General features: G+C 44.9%; 4 protein-coding genes and 1 pseudogene across 5 annotated transcripts; 3 read left to right on the top strand and 2 right to left on the bottom strand.

Annotated features, from left to right (window-relative positions):
- Positions 1 to 240: 240 nt before the first annotated feature.
- LOC147041031 (palmitoyltransferase ZDHHC18-B-like) lies at positions 241 to 14372 on the top strand (annotated as a pseudogene). Its single transcript, XR_015063004.1, has 10 exons — positions 241 to 278; positions 4199 to 4265; positions 11694 to 12066; positions 12139 to 12299; positions 12507 to 12656; positions 12730 to 12867; positions 12945 to 13170; positions 13231 to 13340; positions 13411 to 13501; positions 13674 to 14372. The product of XR_015063004.1 is annotated as a palmitoyltransferase ZDHHC18-B-like (transcript).
- Positions 3020 to 5089, bottom strand: nudc (nudC nuclear distribution protein). The gene is made up of 9 exons (XM_085901370.1): positions 4880 to 5089; positions 4553 to 4630; positions 4270 to 4482; positions 4114 to 4188; positions 3916 to 4026; positions 3653 to 3847; positions 3502 to 3585; positions 3297 to 3415; positions 3020 to 3232 (listed from the first exon to the last, which is right to left on the bottom strand). The coding sequence occupies exons 1-9, from the start codon at positions 4952 to 4954 to the stop codon at positions 3181 to 3183; spliced, it is 1002 nt and encodes a 333-aa protein (XP_085757496.1). The 5' UTR covers positions 4955 to 5089; the 3' UTR covers positions 3020 to 3180.
- On the top strand, positions 4259 to 10495 carry kifap3a (kinesin-associated protein 3a). Its single transcript, XM_085901365.1, has one exon. The coding sequence runs from the start codon at positions 5206 to 5208 to the stop codon at positions 7612 to 7614; it is 2409 nt and encodes an 802-aa protein (XP_085757491.1). The 5' UTR covers positions 4259 to 5205; the 3' UTR covers positions 7615 to 10495.
- LOC147041032 (uncharacterized) lies at positions 7936 to 10959 on the bottom strand. The gene is made up of 4 exons (XM_085901368.1): positions 10780 to 10959; positions 9138 to 10039; positions 8867 to 8953; positions 7936 to 8627 (listed from the first exon to the last, which is right to left on the bottom strand). The coding sequence occupies exons 2-4, from the start codon at positions 10018 to 10020 to the stop codon at positions 8530 to 8532; spliced, it is 1068 nt and encodes a 355-aa protein (XP_085757494.1). The 5' UTR covers positions 10021 to 10039; positions 10780 to 10959; the 3' UTR covers positions 7936 to 8529.
- arhgef2a (Rho guanine nucleotide exchange factor (GEF) 2a) lies at positions 13862 to 22698 on the top strand. The gene is made up of 24 exons (XM_085901364.1): positions 13862 to 13960; positions 14073 to 14114; positions 15348 to 15420; positions 16593 to 16755; positions 16901 to 16968; positions 17067 to 17127; positions 17207 to 17339; positions 17561 to 17670; positions 17743 to 17886; positions 17973 to 18223; positions 18423 to 18548; positions 18635 to 18752; positions 18836 to 18912; positions 18980 to 19151; positions 19745 to 19821; positions 19892 to 20064; positions 20148 to 20215; positions 20294 to 20479; positions 20551 to 20637; positions 20719 to 20768; positions 20854 to 20904; positions 21091 to 21396; positions 21521 to 21680; positions 21850 to 22698. Exons 3-24 carry the CDS (start codon positions 15358 to 15360, stop codon positions 21876 to 21878), a joined length of 2673 nt encoding a protein of 890 aa, XP_085757490.1. The 5' UTR covers positions 13862 to 13960; positions 14073 to 14114; positions 15348 to 15357; the 3' UTR covers positions 21879 to 22698.
- Positions 22699 to 22762: the final 64 nt, after the last annotated feature.

Here is a 22762-nt window from a genome sequence, read left to right as displayed (position 1 = left end):
AGGTAAGGTGTTGTGAAAACGTGATAAATTTTCGATATTGTTGAACGAGACAGAGGACCCCACCTGGCGCTGACACCTGTTGGTTCGTTTCAGGCCGGAAGCAGATGCTCGGTATCACCGGCTAACTGCCCGCCAACCCAGAAAATAACAATGGCGTTTTCAACGACATAAAACAATATTCCAGTTGAAAAAGAACATTTCTATGAGCTTCTGAAGACTCTGGAGCCTCGCTACGTTCGACCCACACCCAACAGACAAGACACGAACCTTTGAAACGGGTGAGTCGCAAATTAGTTACTTGACCAGTTTTCTAAACTGCTGGAAACTTTGTTCATTTACTTGTATGAAAACCTTGCCCCAAAATTGACAAGTTTCCATAACATTTTCCAAAAATACTATTCCCAATAGTAGAGCCTATTTTTTTTTTTTGTAGTGTCATCATTAGGCCCACTTGTACAATCTCCTATAAAAGCTAAATTAAATTGTCATGACTCATAATTACAAATGTTACATTAACACTGCAGTGAGAAAGACATCGAGCAAAAACATTTAGCTTGACTGACAGCCAGGAGCCGATATGACTCGACCGAGTGGTCCGGTGCATACCTGAGGGGGCTGCATGATGTCACGGGTGTGATGAGTGTCAGACCTTTAGATGAAGAGGAGGTGGTGTGTGGTTGGGGGGGATCTGGAGGGGCAGCAAATGATGGAGTGGTCCTCACCCAGGTGCAAATGAAGGCTGGAGGGTCACGGGGCCACAGGCAAACAGTAGTGAAGCAGCAATGTGACCTGCAGCTGGCAGGGGGAGGGAGGTCTTGCATAAAGTCTGTCAAATTGTGGAACCTTAGTTGAAGACTGCTTACGGACTGAGAGTCAACAAAAAAATGGATGTACTGTTCCTTTAAGAACAAAACAAACACACTTAACTGAAAGCTTTACTTTCATTGAACTGCATTTTGTGTGTTGATGTTGAAGAGCAATCATCTCGACTTTGTGAGGAGGATGTTTGCCAGTGTTCTTTGCTCAGGCTGGCCTTGTAAACATCCAGCTGCAGTTAAGGCCGAGCTCTGCGTATGCGTTTCAGATGGAAGCCTTTGTCCCTTAAAAAAAATGATGGCCTATCTCCTCGGACTTGTGTTGGTCTTCCCTAATTGTCAATTGGGAGTTTGACTTGGAAGTGTGCACGTGTGTGTGTTTCAAATATATGCTTTGACAGAGTGTGTGTCTGACACCCACGTGTCGAGGTCCAACGTGGGCACATGTTAAGGATGCGGACCTTGAAAAAAACAAAAACAAAAAACAAAAAAAACAAACAACTTAATATAATAGAATTTATTTATTTATTTTTTTACAAAAGCTATGCCAACATTATAACTTTTTTTTATGGTTGTAAGTTAGCTGTGGGGTCAGCTTTAATATAATAGAATTATTATTTATTTTTTACGAAAGCTATGCCAACATTATAACTTTTTTATGGTTGTAAGTTAGCTCTGGGGTCAGCTTTAATAAAATAAATGACTAGAGATTTTAAGATAATCCAAAAATTGACTAAAAAATTACAATTAAAATTCCCCATTTTACTGCCCCTAGTGGCCCAAAGCGTAGACAGACTGAAATTACAGCACAAAACCAATTTACTTTTAAATTACTATTGGATATCTTTTAAATAAAATACAATATTGTACGATGCTATGTTGCATTGTTATTTTTTTCCTGGTGTTTTAAAGGTGTCCGAATAGGATTTATGACATCACTTAGCCCATTTGCTATCCCATACTTAACATTAGAGTATATATTTCTTCTTCACCAACAGTAGAACCTTTCTATGGTTTAAAAAAAAAAGTCAGGAGATTTACGAGGGTACGCTGGAATACTCTGAGGCGCGGTGGGCCTGGAGGTGTGTTTGCAGAACCTTTTCGGGCCCGTCTCTGATGTCTGTGTGTGTTCGTTAATGAACAAATTCTGCTACCTTGGTGAGACATTGCTCTCAGCTGAGTAGACTCAGAGAAACCGCCTCCTTCGTGCCCTCAAACAAGCACCCTCCCTCCTCCAGGCCTCCCCATCCTTCCCACCATCGGGCCCCTGCACCACCTCATGTCCAGTCTCTCCGATATTATTGCACATTGCGTGATTTGTGTCATGTGATCCCATTACTTACCGGGCAAATCATTAGGCACACTTGCCTCTTACAGAGATGTTCTAGAAGTGTATAAAAATGGTGACGCGCCAGAGTACTTTCTCACCTATATGCTCAAAATTTACTGTTAATTTCTAGAGTTTGTGTGTTGGAAGTGTTTTTAAAAATGTTTGTAAAATTAATTCCTTCAATTGAATTTTGAACCAAAAACAAATTGGAAAAGTAACAGATGTCCGAGGCGTGTTTTGGAGCCACGCGTGCAATTCCTCACACGAGGAACACTTGCTCGCCGGCGTAAGCTAACGAGGTTGGCCCCCTCGCATCGACTGTAAGCAAACTGCTGCGGAGGCGAGAGTAACATTTTAGCAGTGCCGCATGATAGCGTGCGCAAGAGTGAGAAACACGACTTTTAACTCGTTGGGAGAAACACGGCGGGTTGGGAACCGCATGTCAACGGTGGCGTTCACATGAGAAAGGAGGAAAGCGTGCTCTTGTTTGTGTGCGATATATTAGGGATGGACGCCCAAATCAAAGCTGCGTTTTTAAAGAAACAAAAGAGGGGGAAAAGAACTTGATCTGTGTAATGTTATTCAAGTTTGTATAATTTAATTTCGGAGTTTTAAGATTGCAAACTTTTGAAAGGTGTTAATAAATGTACATGAAATATAATGAAGCTATCAAATTCATCACGGGCAAATAATTATCTTTTTGTTTCTGAAAATTGTTAAATACGTACCCCTTAAATTTAGCGCGTTTGTGAAATCAAATATTCATTTTATTAGATTTGTGCTATAAGTTGTTCACCTATTGTCAAAAATAAAGTTTAGGAAGGAACAGTGCCCTCGTGTGGTGATAATCAATCAACGAGCAGATTCCAGAGGAAATAGTTGACCTCAACGCTTTATTAAAAAAAAAATAATAATACACCAAGCAAACAGAGTTACAACTTGATACCTGGATGTAAATGAAAACATGACACGTTGAGGTCCAGCCAGGCATCACAGTGGACACACACAAACACACGTGGACACCCACTGCAGATCTCAGCTAAATTTGGCTTTGGAGAAGTCCATCTCAGGATGCTGCTCCATGAACCTGCAGGAAGAATAGCCCAGTTAGCGCCGCCCCCTAGAGGAGGTTTGGTGAAGTACAAGCATACTTTTTTAGGATGTCTTGCTTCTTCTGCTCTTCGGACGTGGGCAGGCCCATCGACTTCTGCCGCTGGTCGTACATCATCTTCTCCACCATGCCGCGCGTTTCGCCGTCCAGGTCGGACAACTGCGCCACAGGCAAATGCAAAATGGTTTCAATTCTAAATAAATTCAGCGGCTATATTTTATTAGCACACTTGAAAATGATGTCACCTTTGAGTTCTCTGGGCAGATCTTTTTGGTGTTTAATTCCGGATCCGTGTCAACGACCTTGCTCCACCACTCCATTTTGTTAATCTGTAATTCAACACCAAAGGTCAGCCGCTGTTTGAGCTCCTTCACAAGAGAAGGAAGGCAATCTCACCTTCTCCAAGTGGACCAGCACAACCTTGCCGTCATCCAACAGCCAGGAGCTTTCTTCCACCTTCACCTCATTGAAGAGCTGACCCTCTACGATGGGCGGGTGTCCTTTCAGGCCCACCTTGATGGAGCGTCGCTGGATGTCCACCACCACGTCCCGGCCCTTGATGCGGAACTTCACGTCGAATGGCACCGTCAGCTGCGGGCGGGAGAACACGCGTTCAGAGTGACTTTGCTCATCAAGAACTTTTAGCTTGAGGCACTCACGTCCAATTCAGACAGCGTCTGAGTCCACTTGTAGCCGGGCAGGTCGGCGCCGTTTCCTGCGTTCGGCTTTAGTTTGTCTTTGTCCTTCTCGTCTTCTTCCTCGGACTCTGACTGTACATGCAAAATAAATTATATGAATAATACAAGATTGTCTTGTAAATGTATTTACTGTTTTGGCAGTGAGTGTGAGTGTCTTACCCCCTTATCTTTATCTTCTTTGTCCACTGGTTTTTCCACCTTCTCAATTTCCTTCTTTGTCTCATCATTCTTTTTCTGCAAGCAGGAAGAACATGGCGGTGAAGACAAGGGAGATGAGGTCGACAGGACAAAGGAGGACAGGAAAACTCAAGGTACCTCATCGAGTTCCGTCTGAAGTTTCTCCGCTTCCTCATCAGTAAGTTCCTGAATCCTTGGCGCCTCCTGACTCTTCTTTTTGCGCGCTTCCTCCTCTGCTAGCTGGGCAGCCCGTTGAGCTTTCTCCTTCTTTTCCTTATCCTGTTTCTTCTGCTTTTCCCGGTGGGCCTCCTTTGCCATCTTGCTGTGCTGGGCGAAAGCATCCTTGACAAGCTAAAAACACCAAAATGAGTTGTAAAGTAACGTGATGACCCAACCCACATTCATTGCGAAGCGTTCTGACCTTTTCAGCGGCACCTGCATCACCGCCGGTGTAAAAGTCTGTCTTTCGCCGTAAGAAACTGAAAAATGTATTGACTAACTGGAGACAGAAGACATTGTTAAATAATTATGACTTCAATACTTTGAACAAAATGGCTGACCTTTTTTTTTGCCCTATCAAATTGAATTCAATTTTATTCTCAATGGCTCAGACAAAATCTAAAATAAAACAAACAATTGAATGAAATACAGATGACTTTTGAAATGTGCGTTTCAAGGCGATGTGCCGGCTAAGCATATTAGCTTCACCGTTACGTTAGCTCGAATCACAGAGGGTCCACATCAGTACCTCGTGTATTCCGCCTTCGTGCTGCTGCGCCATAACCATAAGCATCCCGTCATACTTCTCCTCGTCGTCGCCCATTGTTATTCAACGTGGATCAATGTAGAAATTTGAAAGATTTAATAACAAACGATCGAAAACGAGGCACGCTTTGGCTGTTTTGCGGTAGTCACTTCCTGGAAACAAGCTCCGCCTCTTTCGAAGGAACCCAATCGGAGGGAGGCGTTTTAGCTGAACGTTGAGACAACCAATGGAATGAGTGGGTTGGTTTGGAACGGAAGTGGCGTCTTGTTTGGGTGGATCATTCTAGAGAGATCGGATCGGACGCAAAAATGGACGGCTTGCAAGAAGCGGATCCGCGGTATCTTAAAAGGAAAGTGAAAGGATGCACACTGGACGTTCACCCAACGGAGAAAGCCATCGTGGTGCAGTATGAGGTCGAGGCAACGATACTCGGTGAGCAGGGCGATGCCATGGTCGGAGGTCGTAAAGAATGCCAGAAAATCATTCGTTTGAAAAGCTTGAATGCCAACACCGATACGTCATCGTTAGCTCGGAAAGTGGTGGAAGAATGTCATTTGATTCATCCCTCAAAGCTGAACGAGGTCGAGCAGCTGTTGTTCTACCTTCAAACCCGCAGACATTCAAATGACGAGCCAGAAAAAAAGCAGACCTCCCCTCGGGATTTTGCATCGTACGCAGGTGTCGAACTCAATGAGGAGGCCAGCATCAACAGCATTGATGAGTATTTGGAGCTCCTGTATGAGGACATCCAGGAGAAGATCAGGGGAGCCACGCTGATCTTTCAACTGGCCCGCAACCCGGACAACTTGGAGGAGCTCAAACAGAATGAGATGGCTTTAGCAGCATTGGCCAGAGTTCTGAGAGAAGACTGGAAGCAAAGCGTGGACCTGGCAACAACCATCATTTGCATCTTTTTCTGCTTCTCCAGTTTTTCACAGTTTCATGGCCTGGTCACACATTTCAAGATCGGGGCCCTGTGCATGAACATCATCGAACATGAGCTCAAGAGGTATGACCTGTGGCAAGATGAGCTCCAAAGGAAGAGGAAAGCCTATGAAGAATTCTCAGAGAACCAAAATCTGAAGAGGGAGCACGAGAAATCCCTAAAAAAGTATCAAAGCCTCCTTACTAAACAGGAGCAGCTTCTCAGAGTTTCTCTGTGTCTGTTGTTGAACCTTGCCGAAGACACGCACACAGAACTCAAGATGAGGAACAAAAACATAGTTCACATGCTTGTGAAGATTCTGGACAGGAAGGATGAAGAGCTTCTTCTGGTAGTTGTCTCCTTCCTCAAGAAACTTTCCATCTTCTTGGAAAACAAGAATGACATGGCGGAAGTGTTTGCAGTGGAGAAGCTGGCCCAGCTGCTTCCATGCGAGCATGAAGACCTACTGAGTACCACGTTGCGCCTGCTGCTCAACCTTTCCTTTGACACGGCGCTGCGCAACCAAATGGTCCAGGCAGGACTCGTCGCCAAACTCTCGTCGCTGCTGGCGGACGAGGGCCAGCGACAGCTGAGCATGTGCGTTCTCTACCACATCAGCATGGAGGACAGATTCAAGTCTCTCTTTGCCAACACGGACTGCGTACCGCAGCTCATGAAGATGATTTATGACTTAGGAGAACAAAAGATGGACTTTGAACTCATCTCGCTGTGCATCAACTTGGCCGCCAATAAGGCCAACGCCCAAGTCATGTGTGAAGGCAACGGCTTGAAGATGTTGATGAAGCGCTCCATCAAACTGAAAGACGTTCTGGTGATGAAGATGATCAGGAATATTTCCCAGCACAGCGGCCCTACCAAGAGCTTATTCCTGGACCACGTCGGAGACTTGGCGGCTCAGATCAACGTGGACAAATCCGAAGAATATGTCATTGAGTGTCTCGGAACACTTGCGAATCTGACCATTCCCGACCTGGACTGGGCTTTGGTTCTTAAAGAGTACAACTTGGTGCCCTACCTGAAAGACCGGCTGAAACCGGGTGCCGCTGAGGATGATTTAATTCTCGAGGTGGTCATTTTAATCGGCACCGTCTCCATGGACGACTCTTGTGCGGCCATGCTCGCCAAGTCCGGCATCATCCCCGCTCTCATCGAGCTGCTCAACGCCCAACAGGAGGATGACGAGTTTGTCTGTCAAATCGTCTACGTTTTCTACCAAATGGTCTTCCACAAGGCCACCAGAGACGTCATCATCAAAGACACGCAGGCCCCGACCTACCTCATCGACCTGATGCACGATAGCAACGCCGAGATCCGCAAAGTCTGCGACAACACGCTGGATATCATTGCCGAGTACGACGACGAGTGGGGCAAGCGAATACAGAACGAAAAGTTCCGCTGGTACAATTGCCAGTGGCTCGAAATGGTGGAGAACCGGCAGATGGATGAGACCGGGGAGTCTTTACTCTACGGCGACGAGTGCGACTCCTTCATGGAGAACAGAGACATTCTCGAGAGACCCGATTTCTTGTACAGCGCAGATGGGATCATGTCCACAGATGGTGCGATCAGCCCAGAGTTCTATACCAACTTCAAGAACGGAGAGCTGGGCCAGTCCTTCATGGGAAATGTTTCGGATGAGTCCGTTCACGGTCCAGCCGATCGTCCGGTCAGCGCTTACGGCTTCCGACCAGATGAACAGCTTTTCAACTACACCACCTCCTCCCAGCTGACGTGGAATCTCGTCAACGTCAACAACGATCCGGCCATTTAAGTGGCCGTTAGACTTCTCCAAAAGTTTGCTTATTAATTGTGATGTATATAGTAGATGTGCAAATTATTGTCGTTATTGTATGTTAGTGCAGCTTCAGTCTTACAGTTGAATAAAATATGAATGTCATTTGTTATGTTTATGTAATTTATGAAAATATTAAGATTGCCTCAGCCTGCATTTACTGTCTCACTTGTCAATGTGCATGCAGGTCACCTTCCACTGTGACTAAATTGTAAATTGTGAAACCATTAAAAAGGAAAAAAAATAAATAAATCTAATTTGACTTTTTTTTTTTTTTACAATAAGACAGAAAAAAACGGCTCAATATGTAACCTCAAGTTTTATTTTCTAAACAACTTAAGATGATCTGCATATTGTAAATATAAATCATTCATTAAAAGCATAAAACTACAAGCAATAGCTGAGTCCAAAGTAAGGCAAGTGGATTTCATAAGCCGCCATCAGAAGATAACAGTAACAACTTTGAGTCGAACGTTGCTTAAATGTGAAAAAATCACTTAGTAATTAATACTTGGTTAATTCTAAGGGCCAAAAAAAAAGCACTTTGAAAAGACTTGCTTCATTTCAACTCATGATTATCATGAAGCGGGCAACTCCCTTCATTGCGATACAAATGCTGCACAAAAATGGGGAATGGGGAAAAAAAAAAAAAGGGAGCTGTTGACAACGGGCCGTTCAATTACAAAACTAAATTGGACACACAACAGTAATGTGAATACTAAACAAAGCCCTGAGTTCACTTGTGTTCACACACAATTATAGCTCCTCAAAAGAGCAGCAGGGGATGTACACGGGAAGTTCTCGGTTGAACAATTATTGACAATGATGACTTGCGCATAAATTCAGATTGCGTCGACGTAGCTTTATCGACCGCCTGTAAGTGTTTGGACGCGTTCATGTTCTGACAGACGTGCGAATGAGCGGGACACCTGACGAGTCGGTCTCTGTGTGGGAGGCCGAGTAGCTTGTTGACGTTGAGCTGGAGGCGCGGCCTGCGGAAACAAAACGCCGGGTCACGGACATTACACGTCTTCCCTGTTCACAGCGCAACGAGGGATTGTGTGAGGCAAATGTCGAGAGTGACTTTTGTCACCGTGACAACCAAGAGGATAGTGGAGTGCTCATAAAATGGCAGCTGAGCTACCAAGTAAAGTGTGGTGGAAGTAGCATCATGGAAATGTGCAGGTACAAATCAATCAACACATAATATTGTCAATAAATCAATTCTCACCTCTATTGTTCCTCCAAATGTCACGGGCACACTTGTCAGAGGAGGTCAATTCCGATATTTGGATGTTTGGATCGGATTTGTAGTCGTCTTTGAATGGAAAAAAAATACAAGCAAGAAAAAAAAGTAATCCACTTGGTAGTTTTAGAGAGAAGGTAACTAAAATTTAAAGCGTTTTCATTTGCAGCTTGACCAATATGAATTTTGTCGCTCATAAATAACTCATCACATTTTTGTCGGTGAAGCTGGAAAGTTCAACTGGTGTGGAACTTACTGTTGTTGCTGAACGCTAAAGAGCCGCTCTCCCTCATGGTCTCATTGCCGCTGTCCGACAGCGTCCTCTCCGGGCGCGAGGCCACCGCCCGTTTCTTCTTCTTGCTCCGACGCGTGCTAATGCGAATGATGCCGCGCACCAGCCGACACTCGGCCTCCTGCTCATCCATCTGATGCTCCTCGGCTAGCGAGTTAATGAGCTGGTTGATGGCCTTGCTCTTGCGCAGGAACACCGAGTCGGTGGTGCAGCGGGCCAACTCCTCGATTTGGTATTCTGTGTAGAGGTCCAGCAGCTTCTTGCGGATCAGCGAATCCACGTTCTCGCCGTCCTCCCAGTCGTCCAGCTGGATGACCTCATCCAGGGAAGGGTGGTAGGGCTGAGTTTGAGGAAGATACGTCACAGAGTCTTTATCGATATAATCCCTCGGGCTGTCCACTTTGACTCCGCCGATGCAGACGTCCCCCAGCCAGTCTGCCTCGTCTTCTTCTTCTTCCTCCTCTTTACCCTCTGCCGGGTTCTCTACGCGAAGGCTCAGTTTTTCCGGCTCCTCGGGGACGCTCTCTTTGGGAAGACACGGGGCTCGCAGGCATACTCTGTACAGACCGCACGTCAGGAAGCTGCACACGAAAGTCCCGCAAGCCCTCGGAGAAGCGCAGGGATTGCAGGTTCGGGTAGCAGGCGGGAGCTCGGATGGCGAAGGCAGGAAGGTGTCATACTCCTTCCCGTTTGAGTTTATCACAGGGCATTGGCGTCCTGCCTCTGCAGGGTCCACGCAGCGCTCTTCGTAAGAAAAAGACCCGTGGCTGCTAGATTGGCTCGCTCCTCGCTTGTAGCTGGAGGGCCTGGAGCTTTCTCTCGTGATGCCCGCATTGCCTACGGACATGGCGTAGCAGCTTCAGGGTCTGAACGTACAGACAGAAAAACTCGTTAAAAGGGACATTTTGTGAGCAGTATAATTCTGTAAATGAGTCATTTCGAAATGATTAATACACAACTTGGATGATTTACGAGTTCACAGAAGTTTTGCCATTTTCAAGCAACCGTGACATGTCAAAGCCAGGTCAGGTGAGCTGCTCATTTGGTGAATATGTGAAGTACTGCCTCCACGAGTGAAAACCTCAGTCTTTGTTGCCACTCATTTCACGCCAGTGCTAATCGGATTGAGAGAAAACACTGTGATCACTACCTATATGTGTAATCTTAACTTTTTTTTTTTTTTTTTTTTAAAGCTGGAGCTTTGACAACTAATCGATGGTTTTATTTTCATACTAGCGAGGATAAGCAATTGAGAAAATGAAAAGATGTATTGTGTGCTTTTGTTTTTGCTTTAGATGGAAAATATACAATATTTGATAAAACGTCATGGGTGACGTCATGTTGTTTTTAAACACATGACTAATCAAACACAATTCTTATCGTCAACGGAACGGATCGATTGTTTCGCCTCACGAGTTTTAATGACTAAAAACCACCGAATATACATTTTCGTAATAGTTTACCATAAATGTAGTAACTGAGGAAAAAACATTCAACAGGCCACATTCCCGTCTTTTTATCAAGATTAATGTCACTTTCATGGGGGCGACGTCACTCTTTTTCCTCCATTACAGCACTGACGACTATCTCGGTAAACACGACTTACAATTCACGGTTCGCCCACGTCGCAACTCGTAAACGATCGCTGCACTCTTCCCCTTTCATTTAACATGTCTCATTAACACATCCCGAGACTAGAAACTTTGTTGCGATCGTCTGTCGGAAAGTAGATTTGTTCGATAGTGCACCTGAGCGTCAAGTTAGAAGGTTAAAGACAGGTAATGGGGTAGAACTTCCGGTTATTGCGATCCAAGTAAAATGCGGTAAAAGCGTGAGTCACATCATCGCGTAATAGCGTAGCAACGATGGTATAACATCTGAAATTGGTTAAACATTTTTTGCATTAAATGAGACACACAACCAATCACAAAGTTGGCTTCAGCGTGTTGCTTTTATTTTTGTTTTACTATCGGTGAATTGATAAATGGCCATCAACCCGGAAGTGGTATTTACTTATGTGATTCTCGTTTTTTGTAGTTGTTGTTGCCATTCTTGGCGATAATGTAAAAACTAATACCCTATATAATACAGTTGTATAATTTTGCAATTATTTCTTAACGGGGGACACATCAAAACTCATAAGCTTTTATTTTGACCTGGACAAGCCGGAAATATTTTCTTCCTGGACGACAGTCAGACTACAGCATGCACTGACGAGCAAACATTTGAACAGTTTAATTCAACCACGACGCTCGCCAAAGAGTCCGGTGAGAGATGCATTTTTTCCTCGTTAGAGCTACATTCTGGAGCTCAAATGTTAATTTAGTAATTTGATGTGTCACGTGACCAACTCATCGCTAAGAGGCAAAGGATGCTCGGTGAGGAACACTTTCAATCAATGGACATGAATGTGGCACGTAAAGAAACCTGGTCACATATAAGCATCAATCCGCAATGGAAAATAACGAATATAATCCCGGGGACGGCGTTTTCGTCTTCTTTGTAACTGGCTTTTTATAGTGCGTCGTGTGAGCCGTGACTCTTGAGCCCAAACGCGATGACGTCACCGGTTTGTTCAGCAAAGTCGTGCTAAGAGTGGCAGAACAAGTCCTGTCATGAATAACGGAGACTACCAGCAAATTGACTCGGGGACACCTGGGACTCACGCGCTCACCTCGGTGGGACACCATCCACAACCCCAGAATGGAAAGCAACGCCACATGGAGGACCGCAGCAGCGAGCCTCTGAGAAGACCCAGGAGGAGGTGGGAGGTCTTACCTGGGAAGAACCGCTTTTTCTGTGATGGACGCCTCATAACGGCCAGTCAGAGCGGTATGCTGCCCCTAACCCTGGGCCTCATTCTTGTCACCAGTGGATTATTCTTCATATTCGAGTGAGTTCATGTCTATTTGATATTTTCTTTTATGCTGCACATCATATACGCTACATAGCAATTGTGTTGCAGCTGTCCTTTTCTGGTCAAACACCTGACGAGCTGCATTCCCGCCATCGGAGGAGTCCTCTTTGTGTTCGTGCTGATCACGCTGCTTCAGACCACTTTTTCAGACCCCGGCATTCTCCCTCGAGCGACGACGGCCGAGGCAATCGACATCGAGAAGCAGATCGGTACCCAAATGCTCGCACATTCATCTAATAGTGGATTCTTGGAGGGATTGCTTCAAGATGTCCCGGGTCTCATAGAAAAGTAGTGCTTTGGCATCCATCTGTCTAGCTTAATTCTAACAATCAATGCGAAAGGCTCAGGTTCACAAAAAGCCTCACGTTGGGGGTGCTCTATCCCTTTAAGCCCGATATTGTTTATTTTTCTTCTAGACGACACGGGGAGCCCCAGCTGCCGACCCCCGCCGCGCACCAAGGAGGTTCTCATCAATCAGCAGGTGGTCAAACTCAAGTACTGCTTCACCTGCAAGATGTTCCGGCCTCCGCGCACCTCCCACTGCGGCCTGTGCGACAACTGCGTGGGTAAGCTATTCCTCACTCTACGGGAGCTGTCCGCCATTATTTTGCCTCTGTTAACCTTTTGTTTGACCTATAGAGCGATTTGACCATCACTGTCCCTGGGTGGGCAACTGCGTGGGCAAGCGCAACTACCGATTCTTCTACGCCTTTATCGTGTCACTGTCTTTTCTGACAGCCTTCATCTTTGGTTGTGTGGCTACACATCTGACCATGAGTAAGTGAACTGAATTGTTATCGCCATGACACCCATAGGAATGGGAAGTCCTAATTGAACGTGGCTTTTCCTTTCAGGAGCTCAGGATGGACAAAGCCTGCTTTACGCCCTCCAAGAGAGTCCTGGCAGATATCCTTTACCTATCGGAAAGAACATTTTTAGTCAACGTGCATTTTGGTCTCCTTGACTCGACTTTGCACTGCCGTGGAGCTTGTTATTTGTTTCTTCTCACTCTGGTGCATCTTAGGCCTCTCAGGCTTCCACACGTACCTCGTCGCAGTCAACCTCACCACAAATGAAGACGTAAGTAACATTGCATGCCTTCTGGGGTTCATAAATGTAAACCTGTTTTTCCGTGCGTAGATTAAAGGTACTTGGTCAGGGAAGAGAGGCACAGATGTCACCAACCCTTACAGTCACAGAAACGTCTTTGTCAACTGTTGCTCTGTACTCTGCGCACCCATGCCACCCAGGTAAGAATCACTTCGTTGTCAGTTAGTCTGGAAAATGTCTGCTTAATTATTTTTTTGGGGCGGCAACTAGTTTGATCGACAGACGAGGCCTCCTCCACACGGACGAACTCGCTCAGACCGACACGGACATCGAAATGACCACCTCAAGGCGAATTAATGTGGTAAGGCGAAATAAACAGATGATGCCGGGATTTATTGGCTATATTCATGTACCTGACGTGTATTTATTTTTGGATGGAACATTACAAACAGTATGTTATATATTATATTATATTATATTACTATATTTTCACATTTACACACACCTCCCCGGCTCCTGTGGTGTGTCCACAGCCCAAACACGTATCTAAAGGTCTCCCAGAATCCACCGCTCACACGCCGCTGCTCTCCACGCAGTGTCCTCAGGGGAAGTCGCAGTCAGGCCTGGACCCGGCGAAGAATCCCAACCCCACGTTGAACACCTCAAAGTGCGAAACAGACAGGAGTGCCGGCTCGTCGCCTCGCGATACCTCCCACGCGCTCCCCGCCCAGACCAAAGCCAAGAAAACAAAAAAGGCCACGGCCAAACTTACCTCTGCCGTCCACGCTTCACGCCACGGCCAAAGGGAGGAGCCTTAAAGGTGCCGGCTCCTTCCTCCTTTCACCTCAGTGGAACCTAACTTTATGATTTCATGGAAATTGACTTTACCTGCGAAAGCAATTATGTAACAACTCAATTTGTTTCTGAAACAGACGGGGGGCCGTGTGTACAGCGTTGATACAGACACAGTAAAGGTACACTTTTTACTGATTCATTTATTTGTTTGCAAAATGTTTTTGTTGTTGTAGAATTCCCATTTTTACTGGTAAGTGTCCTATTTTTTATTTTATTTCTGTGCGGGCAGATAATAGCTTGACTTGTGTCCATGTAAAATAGCAATTTGTAACAATCCAACCAACTCAGAATGCCTTTCTAAAGAGAAGCATGTCGTGTTGTATTTATGTGAGAATGTGAAGACTATTAAACAATCAAAAGTTGTGCTGATTGAACTTTTTTGTTTTCTCTAAAAATGCTGCTTCTGCTACAGTTTAGCCTTTGGCCACTAGATGGAACTGAAGCTTGGCAAATTCTCCAAGGGAAATATATAAGCACTGCAAATTGGTAACTCGGAAGAGAAATTACCTCTACCAAGGAAGAAAAAAACAAAGCCCGAGGTGTGAGGCTATACAAATTGCATACTCTGCTGAAATCCAAACATTAAGTGATCATTTGTATGCACTGACAAAAACGACGATGAGGTATTTCAGAAAGGTCAACCTGATGGTCTTACACCGCACAGTGGTGAGTTTTATTGAAGAGTTTTCAAATTTGGTACAAAATGGACAAACACAAGGTCTTGAAGGAGTAACACAATGACATCAATTTCACAATTAATGATGCACAAACTGTTTAATGCTCACAGCTCTCCTCATTTATAGTGTTCCTTCTATTTCCACATTTCAGTAATAGAAACACTGCTAGCAGCGGTTATACTTTAGGCCCTGCTTTACTTCTCTGTATAAATATCTCGCTCGCTAACCCGTGTGGGAGTTGGGTCGCAACTTGGAGATGGAGCGTGTATAGATGTGGTGCGCACTTGATAACATGGATGTAAACTCTGCATGTGGCTGCGATAAGATTTGATATGTGATGATTATCTGGAAAATACACTGGGATGTAGGAAGGAGCAAATAATAGTCCATGAGGCATTGAGATAGCGAAGCAAACTCCACTGCGTGTTTTTTTTTTTTGTGTGTGCGTGTGTGTATGTGTGAGTGTGGGGGCGGCGGTGATGATGATTCAAGTCAGATTTCTCACAGGAACAGACACTTCACTAGAAGCAGAGGCACATCGCAGTTGGCCAGTACAGAAGGAATATTTTCACCCCCCCCCCCCCAAAAAAAACAACAACCACGGATTGAGTAAAAACAAACAGTGGATATTAAATAGATTTTTTTTCCCCCCTTTTTTTTTTTGTTTTTTTGGAGGCGATAGAAAATGTCCAGAGTCGCCAGCCTGTCCAAACTGCGGCAGGAGAGGATGAAGGAGATCAACTTGAGGGTGAGTAACCATCACGAGCACACTTAGGTTAAAAAAAAACAACCAAAAAGTCAACTTTATTTTCCGTGAATATCAACTGTGACTTTCTGAGTGTGTTACTTCCCCTTCTTGGGTTTCGCTGCTTTTTGCCTGATTGTGACACACGGAAGAAGGGGCCCACTCTTACAGGCCTGAGCCCATCAGGCTTATCTCATCAGAGTGCTGGGCCTGTGGGTGTAGGTCTGTGTGTGTGTGTGTGTGTGTGTGTGTGTGTGTGTGTGTGTGCGCTTTCGCTTGTACATAGTGTGTTTGCTCTTTCTGGATTGTCGTTGCCATAGAAATGGCCGTGCGCGCGCTTGTGTGTGTGTGTGCTATATCTGCTCTGTGTGAAAATCTCCAGAGCCTCAAAAAGGTTACAAAACGTGTCAGTGCAGGTGTGACGATTGGGATTGGATCAATTAATGTTTAATAATGCTTTTGTGTCTTTTTTTTCTTTTTTTTTTTTTGCATTGTTCTCTATTCTGCAAAAGCTAACCTCAAGTTAAAAATGCTAATGTCGCTTATTGTAACGCCTACACGCGCATACAAAATACTAACCCCACTGTTGTAAAATTTTGATTAAACACGATTGTGTCTGCTTACAAGAACTCCACTTGGAACTTGAGAAATGTACAAAACGCTGTCGTCTGCATTTCACAAAATCTAAATCGGTGCAATAGAACCAACTATAGGATGTAAATGCAAATGCCTTGTTTATGCTATCTATCAATTTATTTAATTTGCATGTATCCATTTTATTTTTCTGTATTTGACATTCACGTGCTATTTAAAAAAATATATATATCTGAAGTAACTCAATATGTGCTTGCAGAATGGCTTGCACTATGACTTCTGCTTTTACAGTGTGATCATCATGCGATCGAATCATGCACTACCCTTTTTTGTCCACTACTGACACTTTGTTTTCATTATTTTAAAGGATACATTTATTAGAGTCAACACAGTAAACCCTACCAACTGCAGTAATCACCTTCAAGCTTCCATTTTGGATTCAGCGTGTCGGACTGAGCCCAGCTTCACAATCTCAGCGACTAACTTGGATAGTCACGAATTGAAACATACAGATGTGAATACTGTCATGATGCATCGCTGTTGACTTTTTTTTTTTTTCCTCTCACCCCCAATCTCCCCAGAATAAAGAGCGAGAACGCATGAGGGAGCGAGAGAAGGCAGCTCGGGAGAGGGAGGCCCACTACAACAACGGTCACCTCTTCACCTCCCTCACAGTGTCGGGAACCACGCTGTGCTCTGCCTGCAACAAGAGCATCACGGCCAAGGAGGCGCTCTGCTGTCCCAGTAAGTCATGGCCAGTACAAAATGGTGGCAGACTCAATCGAGTGATGATACACCAAACGGAATAACAGTTAAAACCGAAAATGAATCCGCGCAGCACTGTGAGGTTTTGAGCAAACTATAATTTTCACATTTTTCCCCCCCCTAGCATGCAATGTGACCATCCACAACCGCTGCAGAGACGCTTTGCCCAACTGTGCCAAAGTCAAACAGCGAGTAAGATCCCAATTTAGAATATGTAATTTTGAAAGTGTGCTTGATGTGTGGTTTCCTTTGAGAATTCTAATTAAAATTTCCATGTATGTCATCCACAGCAGCAGAAGACAGCGCTAATGCGCAACAATTCGTCGTTGCAGAATGTGACCATGCGCACAAGTAAGACACTTTGTCCCCATTCTTAGTCATCTCATCATTTTATTTTTTACGGACGTTTTGGCTCATCTTCAATGTATAGATCCAATCATGCGTGAGCGGCCCACGTCGGCCATCTACCCTTCCGAAAGCCTCCGCCATTCCCTTCTCGGATCTCGTCGAGGGCGTTCTGGCCTCTCACTGTCCAAAAGTGTCTCCACGAACAACATTGCAGGGTGAGCAAGTTGTCAGCCTCAGACTGGTGGAACTTTTTTAATTTTTTTAAAGTTCTTAATTATTTCCAAGTACGAGTTAATTTTAATAATTAAACAACCATTCTTATTCAAAACAGATTGTTATCAACGGCTTACTCAAAATGAACCAATCGATTAATTAAAAAAAAAAAAAAAAAAAAAATTTCATGCATGTGTAAGATTTTCATTTGTTTCTGCCGCAGGAACCTGACCGACGACTCTCCTCTGGGCCTGCGGCGGATCTTGTCCCAGTCTACGGACTCCCTCAGCTTCAGGAACAGAGCCATGTCGGTGGAGTCCCTCAACGACGACGGTACAAGGTCAACTTTGACTGCCAGGTCCACGATTGAACCTCGCCCTTTATTAGTCGATGTTCTGGTTAAAGGCGACTACTACTACACGTCCATCCTGGAGGAGATGGAGCTGGAAAGCGAGGACTTCAAGGCCGACTCGTGGAGCATGGCCGTCAACACAGATTATTTACACGCACATAGCAAAAATGTCATCAAGAGGCAGGATGTCATTTATGGTGACCACTTCTCACCCCGCCCGTCTGCACTTGAGTAAAGAAACCACAAAGCAACCCATATTCTACTATGTGATGTCTCCACCCAGAGTTGATCCAAACTGAGGTGCACCACATGCGCACGCTGCGCATCATGCAAAGGGTGTTCCGGCAGGGCCTGCTAGAGGAGCTGCAGCTGGACCCGAGCACCGTGCACGCCTTGTTCCCCTGCCTGGATCAGCTGATCAGCATCCACTCTCACTTCCTGTTGCAGCTGCTGCTGCGCCGCAACGCCAGCCTGCAGCCTGACTCCGACTGCAACTTCACCATACACCGCCTGGGTGACATACTGCTGGAGCAGGTCAGTTTATATCCACTGGTGGTTCCCCAAAACTGACCATCATGGTCAAATTTTCTCCATGGGGACCAGAACCTGAACTCAAGAGACACAAGCATGACAAATAATAAAAATATAGCATGCTTCAGAAAATGCCTCCTGCTGATTTTTGGTTTAACTTTTAGTCTGCATTTTTATAGGACGTCTTGATTTATGTTTCCAGTTCTCCGGCCAGAGTGCTGACGACATGCAGAAGACCTACGCAGAGTTCTGCAGTCGCCACATAAAGGCGGTCAAGTTGTACAAGTCACTAATGGCCAGGGACAAGAGGTTTCAGTGCTTCATTCGAGTGAGAGACAAAAAATGAGAAAAAGAATAAATGAGGTGATTGGATTAGCGAGTTAAAGTTTTGTTCTCATCTATGTTTGTATGCAGCGTGTGAGTCGAGGACCTTGGCTGCGTTGCCATGGTATCCAGGAATGCATTTTGTTGGTGACTCAGCGCATATCCAAGTATCCCGTCCTCATTCAGCGTATTCTGGAGAATACCGTCGGTGAATTGTCACTCTTTCGTTTTCAGCATTCACACAGTTAGACAGCCACAATTCCATAGGATTTTATTTATTTATTCTCACAGAAAATCAAGTGGAAGCATCCTCCATAGCCCAAGCTCTATCCATGGTCAGAGATCTTCTCAATTCAATAGATCAACAGGTAATCTCACATTTAAAAAAGACTCATGGACCGGTTTTTGATCGTGACATCATGACCTGTATGGCAGATGGAAGAGCTGGAGAAGACGCAGCGAATGCAGGAGATCCAGGCCAAACTGGACCAGCGGTCCGAGACCCGGGTGAGGGACGGCGGACTTTTCAGGCCCGTCGAGCTGCTCCGCCGCAAACTCGTCTACGAGGGAACGCTGATGTGGAAAACTCCCGGATCCCGACTCAAAGGTGCAAAAAAAAATAGGACTAATGTGGTGCGCGTGAGCTAAACTCCGTACTAGTGGTTGGTCAGTAGATGGCATTAGGGTCCACACCACCTCTAGTGAAACAAAAATATCAGATACTGCTTGAGCCTAGCTTTATTTACGTGAACATAATTCAATTCATCTTTTGCAGTGACTTGCTTTGTTTTTCTTTTTCTTCACTGCTACAATTGTTAGGCTTGAGACTCAAGCTTTAAAAACAAGACACTTGCACTTCCCTGGCACTCGCTCATTATTTTGATCTATATTTACACACATACAAGTCTTTTCAAAGTCTTCTCACCCCCTCATAGAGCGCTGTCAAAATGAAGCGCCCTCCCTTAGAACCTGATGCGAGTGGGCTTTGCGGGGATCATTCGTACCCTCTGCAACCATCTTGGTACTGGCCTGTGTTGCTGTGGCCTTTTGCTCTCTTGATAAGCAATCAAGGGAAGCGCTGAAGTCATTACAACTCGATGTACAAATCGTTTTCATGTCAAAGTACTTTTATAAATAAATCCTTGTGATATTTAATCGGTTGTACACATCTGCCTGACACTTTGGAATATTTTTGTGTAGATTTACACGTCTTACTGATGACAGACATCCTGGTGTTTCTTCAGGAGAAAGACCAGAGGTACATCTTTCCATGCCTGGTAAGTTACACAAAGCTGTACTTAGAGTTGCGTCGCCAATGTGCACTGAAAAACACTCGTCCCTCTCCAGGACAAGCCCCCCGTGCTGTCCCTGCAGAACCTCATCGTGAGGGACATAGCCAACCAGGAGCGCGGCATGTTCCTCATCAGCGATTGCTCACCACCGGAGATGTACGAGGTGCACGCCGCCTCCAGGGAGGACAAGAATATGTGGATACGGCAAATCCAGCGCACAGTCAACAAGTGGGGCGTTCGACCGAATATTAACCACCACACAAATCTTAATACGTACGATGTGTATATTCAGGTTTGTTGTTTCTTCATAGATGTCCATCTCGTGAGGAGTTCCCTCTCATAGAGACGGAGCAAAAAGCCCATCTGAGGAGACTCAAAGGTCTGTTTAACCCTAAATGAGCCAACCGATCAATAAGTACATTCATTGATTGGCTGGTTGATTGTTCCACGGTGGCAGCGGACCTCCAGCAGAAGGACCGAGAAATGCTGGAGCTCCTGCAGGAGAGGGTGACCCTGTTCTGCGAACTCGCCCAGATGAGTTGCCAGGATGACCTGGAGCCTCCCGTCACGCGCTACCTGTTCAGGGCGGATACCCCGCAAGCTCCACGGGCGGAGAAGTTTCTGCTGGATGCCACCGCCGAGGGTAAGACAACAAATATGACCTTACTACATCACCAGGGGTGGTGCTCGTGTGATCGTGATGTTCCTCTGCAGTGGACCGGCTCAGCGAACTCCTGCTGGGCTCCAGTGTCGACGTCCCTCTCCTGTGCCAACATAACAACATGGACATCACGGATGCCAGTAATTTAATTTTTAACTCCTTTTTTTTGGGGGGGACTTTTGTTTTCCTTTTATTTTACAATGCTTTTTCCTCTGTGCCAGGTGATCATGTTCTTCTCATCAATGGAGCTAATGAGTTGCCAGCCACAAAGGTGAATTTTGGTTCAATACGCACTCACTCGCACTATAATATTCGCTAATTGCTAAAAATGACTCTTTTATGTTTGTGTTGAACAGGAGGTCTGTCAGAGGCTGATGAATCTCAGCGTTTGTCTTCATGCACTCCAGGTAAGTTGTGTACACCACCAAACACTTCCATGTTCTTTTCATAATCGAAAATCACAACCACTTTTTTATAATACACTAATTTATATTTGTATATAAAAATACATTAAAATGATTGCATCATTCAATATGTACAACCACAACTTCCTCATGCTCTTAAGACTTGTTTTCAAATTTAAATTCAAAAAGGCTGCTGTCATCAAGCAAGACTCCATCCTGGAGCTACTGCTGCAGCAGGAGGACCCGGCGTCGCCGGTGTCGGCGGGTTCCTGGCGGCAGAACCGCGAGGCCGCCAGCGGCGCCACCATCGGCGAGCTGGCCCTGCTGCAGAGGCAGCACAGCCTGCTGCAGGAGGAGCTGCTGAGGCTGCGTAACGCCGAGACTCGCTTCAAGGACAGCGAGAAGGCTCGGGCCAAACTGGAGAAGCAGGTCCGACACATGAAGGGCTGCGGCGAGGCCGTGTCCTCATACGAGCACGGCGATACATCCTCTCAAGTAAGAACACCACCACAAACGTGTGTGCTGAATTTTCTCCTGGGGATCAATAAAGTATCTACAAAGTCTATGTGAATTAATTTTTCACGTTTTTTTTCCACACACTAATTTGACACTTGTGCAGCCTGGAAAGGAAGGCTTGAGTTCAAGTTCCAATTGGGACAACGGGGCACGCCAATCAAATGCTCCTCGGGGAGGCAGCGACGAGGAAGTCAACATGACGTCTGATGATGATGTGGAAGAAGAGGAAGAGGAGGAGGAGGAGGCATCTCAAAGCTCCAGAGGTTAGACAGAACAGCCATTTTTTTTTAAAGCAGCCATTTTAATTGACCCACTTCTAGGGGTCTTTCAAAAACTGACAAGTCCTCCAGATGAATCATCATAAAACAGGAAACTCAACTCACTCCTGATGCCCGTTAATTTGATGCTAATACCACTTTTTCCTTACCACAGACTTCCAAGATATTCCAGAGGAGATCTGATCTTCCACCAACAAGCTAAGTGACCCGCACACTCCAATAGAAAAGCCATTATGCTGCAATGTACGTATCTGCGTCTTGAATGAATTATTACTTACTAAGTTATTGAGTCGCTTTGCTTTCCTCACTTAAGGGCTTGTCTGTGAAGTCGTTTGCATGATTATTTACTGAGTAAAAGGGTGGAGTGTTGTGAAGTAATCTAAAAATTCACACTACTACACAGATGTGCTTCTGTTCAACAATATTATTTTGTGCTATTATCTTGACATTTTTAACTTAATCACATAAGGTCTAAGTCATTTCAAAGTTTTTAGTACAGTGGTACCTCAACCTACTAGTTAATCCAGGCAGTGCTCACTAGCTTTATGCTAACACACAAAGCAAAATGCCATATATGGGCTAATGAAACTAGCATTAATATTGTGGTGTTAAAACCCTTTGGACATTTGAACACAAAACATACATCAACACATGTCGAGAAATAGTACAACAATGCTCATAGTCATATTCCGTATATATGAAAACTGTATCACTTCAGAAGCATGCGTGTTTTTAGTGCGATAAATTCCAGCGTATGTATTCTTTAACTCTTTGACAAACTTCTGACTGTAAAAAGAACGAATGTTGCACTTTCCAATTTGTTACAAGTTGCCAGGTGACCTTTCTGTATACAAGATAATTATTATATCATGACGTTAAGATGATACTGTATAACGTGAAAGGGCGATGCTCACATGGATTGTAAACACAGAAGAATGAATCTATTGTCATATTAATACAAAATGTATCGTCTCCTCATCAATAAACTTTTCATACCACCAAAGTAGGATGTGAAGGTTGATGCCGCCAAGAAAGAACCACACGCACACTTATGAACGGTCCCTCAT

Source organism: Syngnathus leptorhynchus, chromosome 20 (assembly GCF_054491065.1).
Source record: "Syngnathus leptorhynchus isolate UIUO chromosome 20, UIUO_Slep, whole genome shotgun sequence".
In the NCBI taxonomy this organism is placed as follows: Eukaryota; Metazoa; Chordata; class Actinopteri; order Syngnathiformes; family Syngnathidae; genus Syngnathus; species Syngnathus leptorhynchus.
Note: the sequence above shows the minus strand (reverse complement) of the source record. Positions and strands in the feature narration are given on the sequence as shown.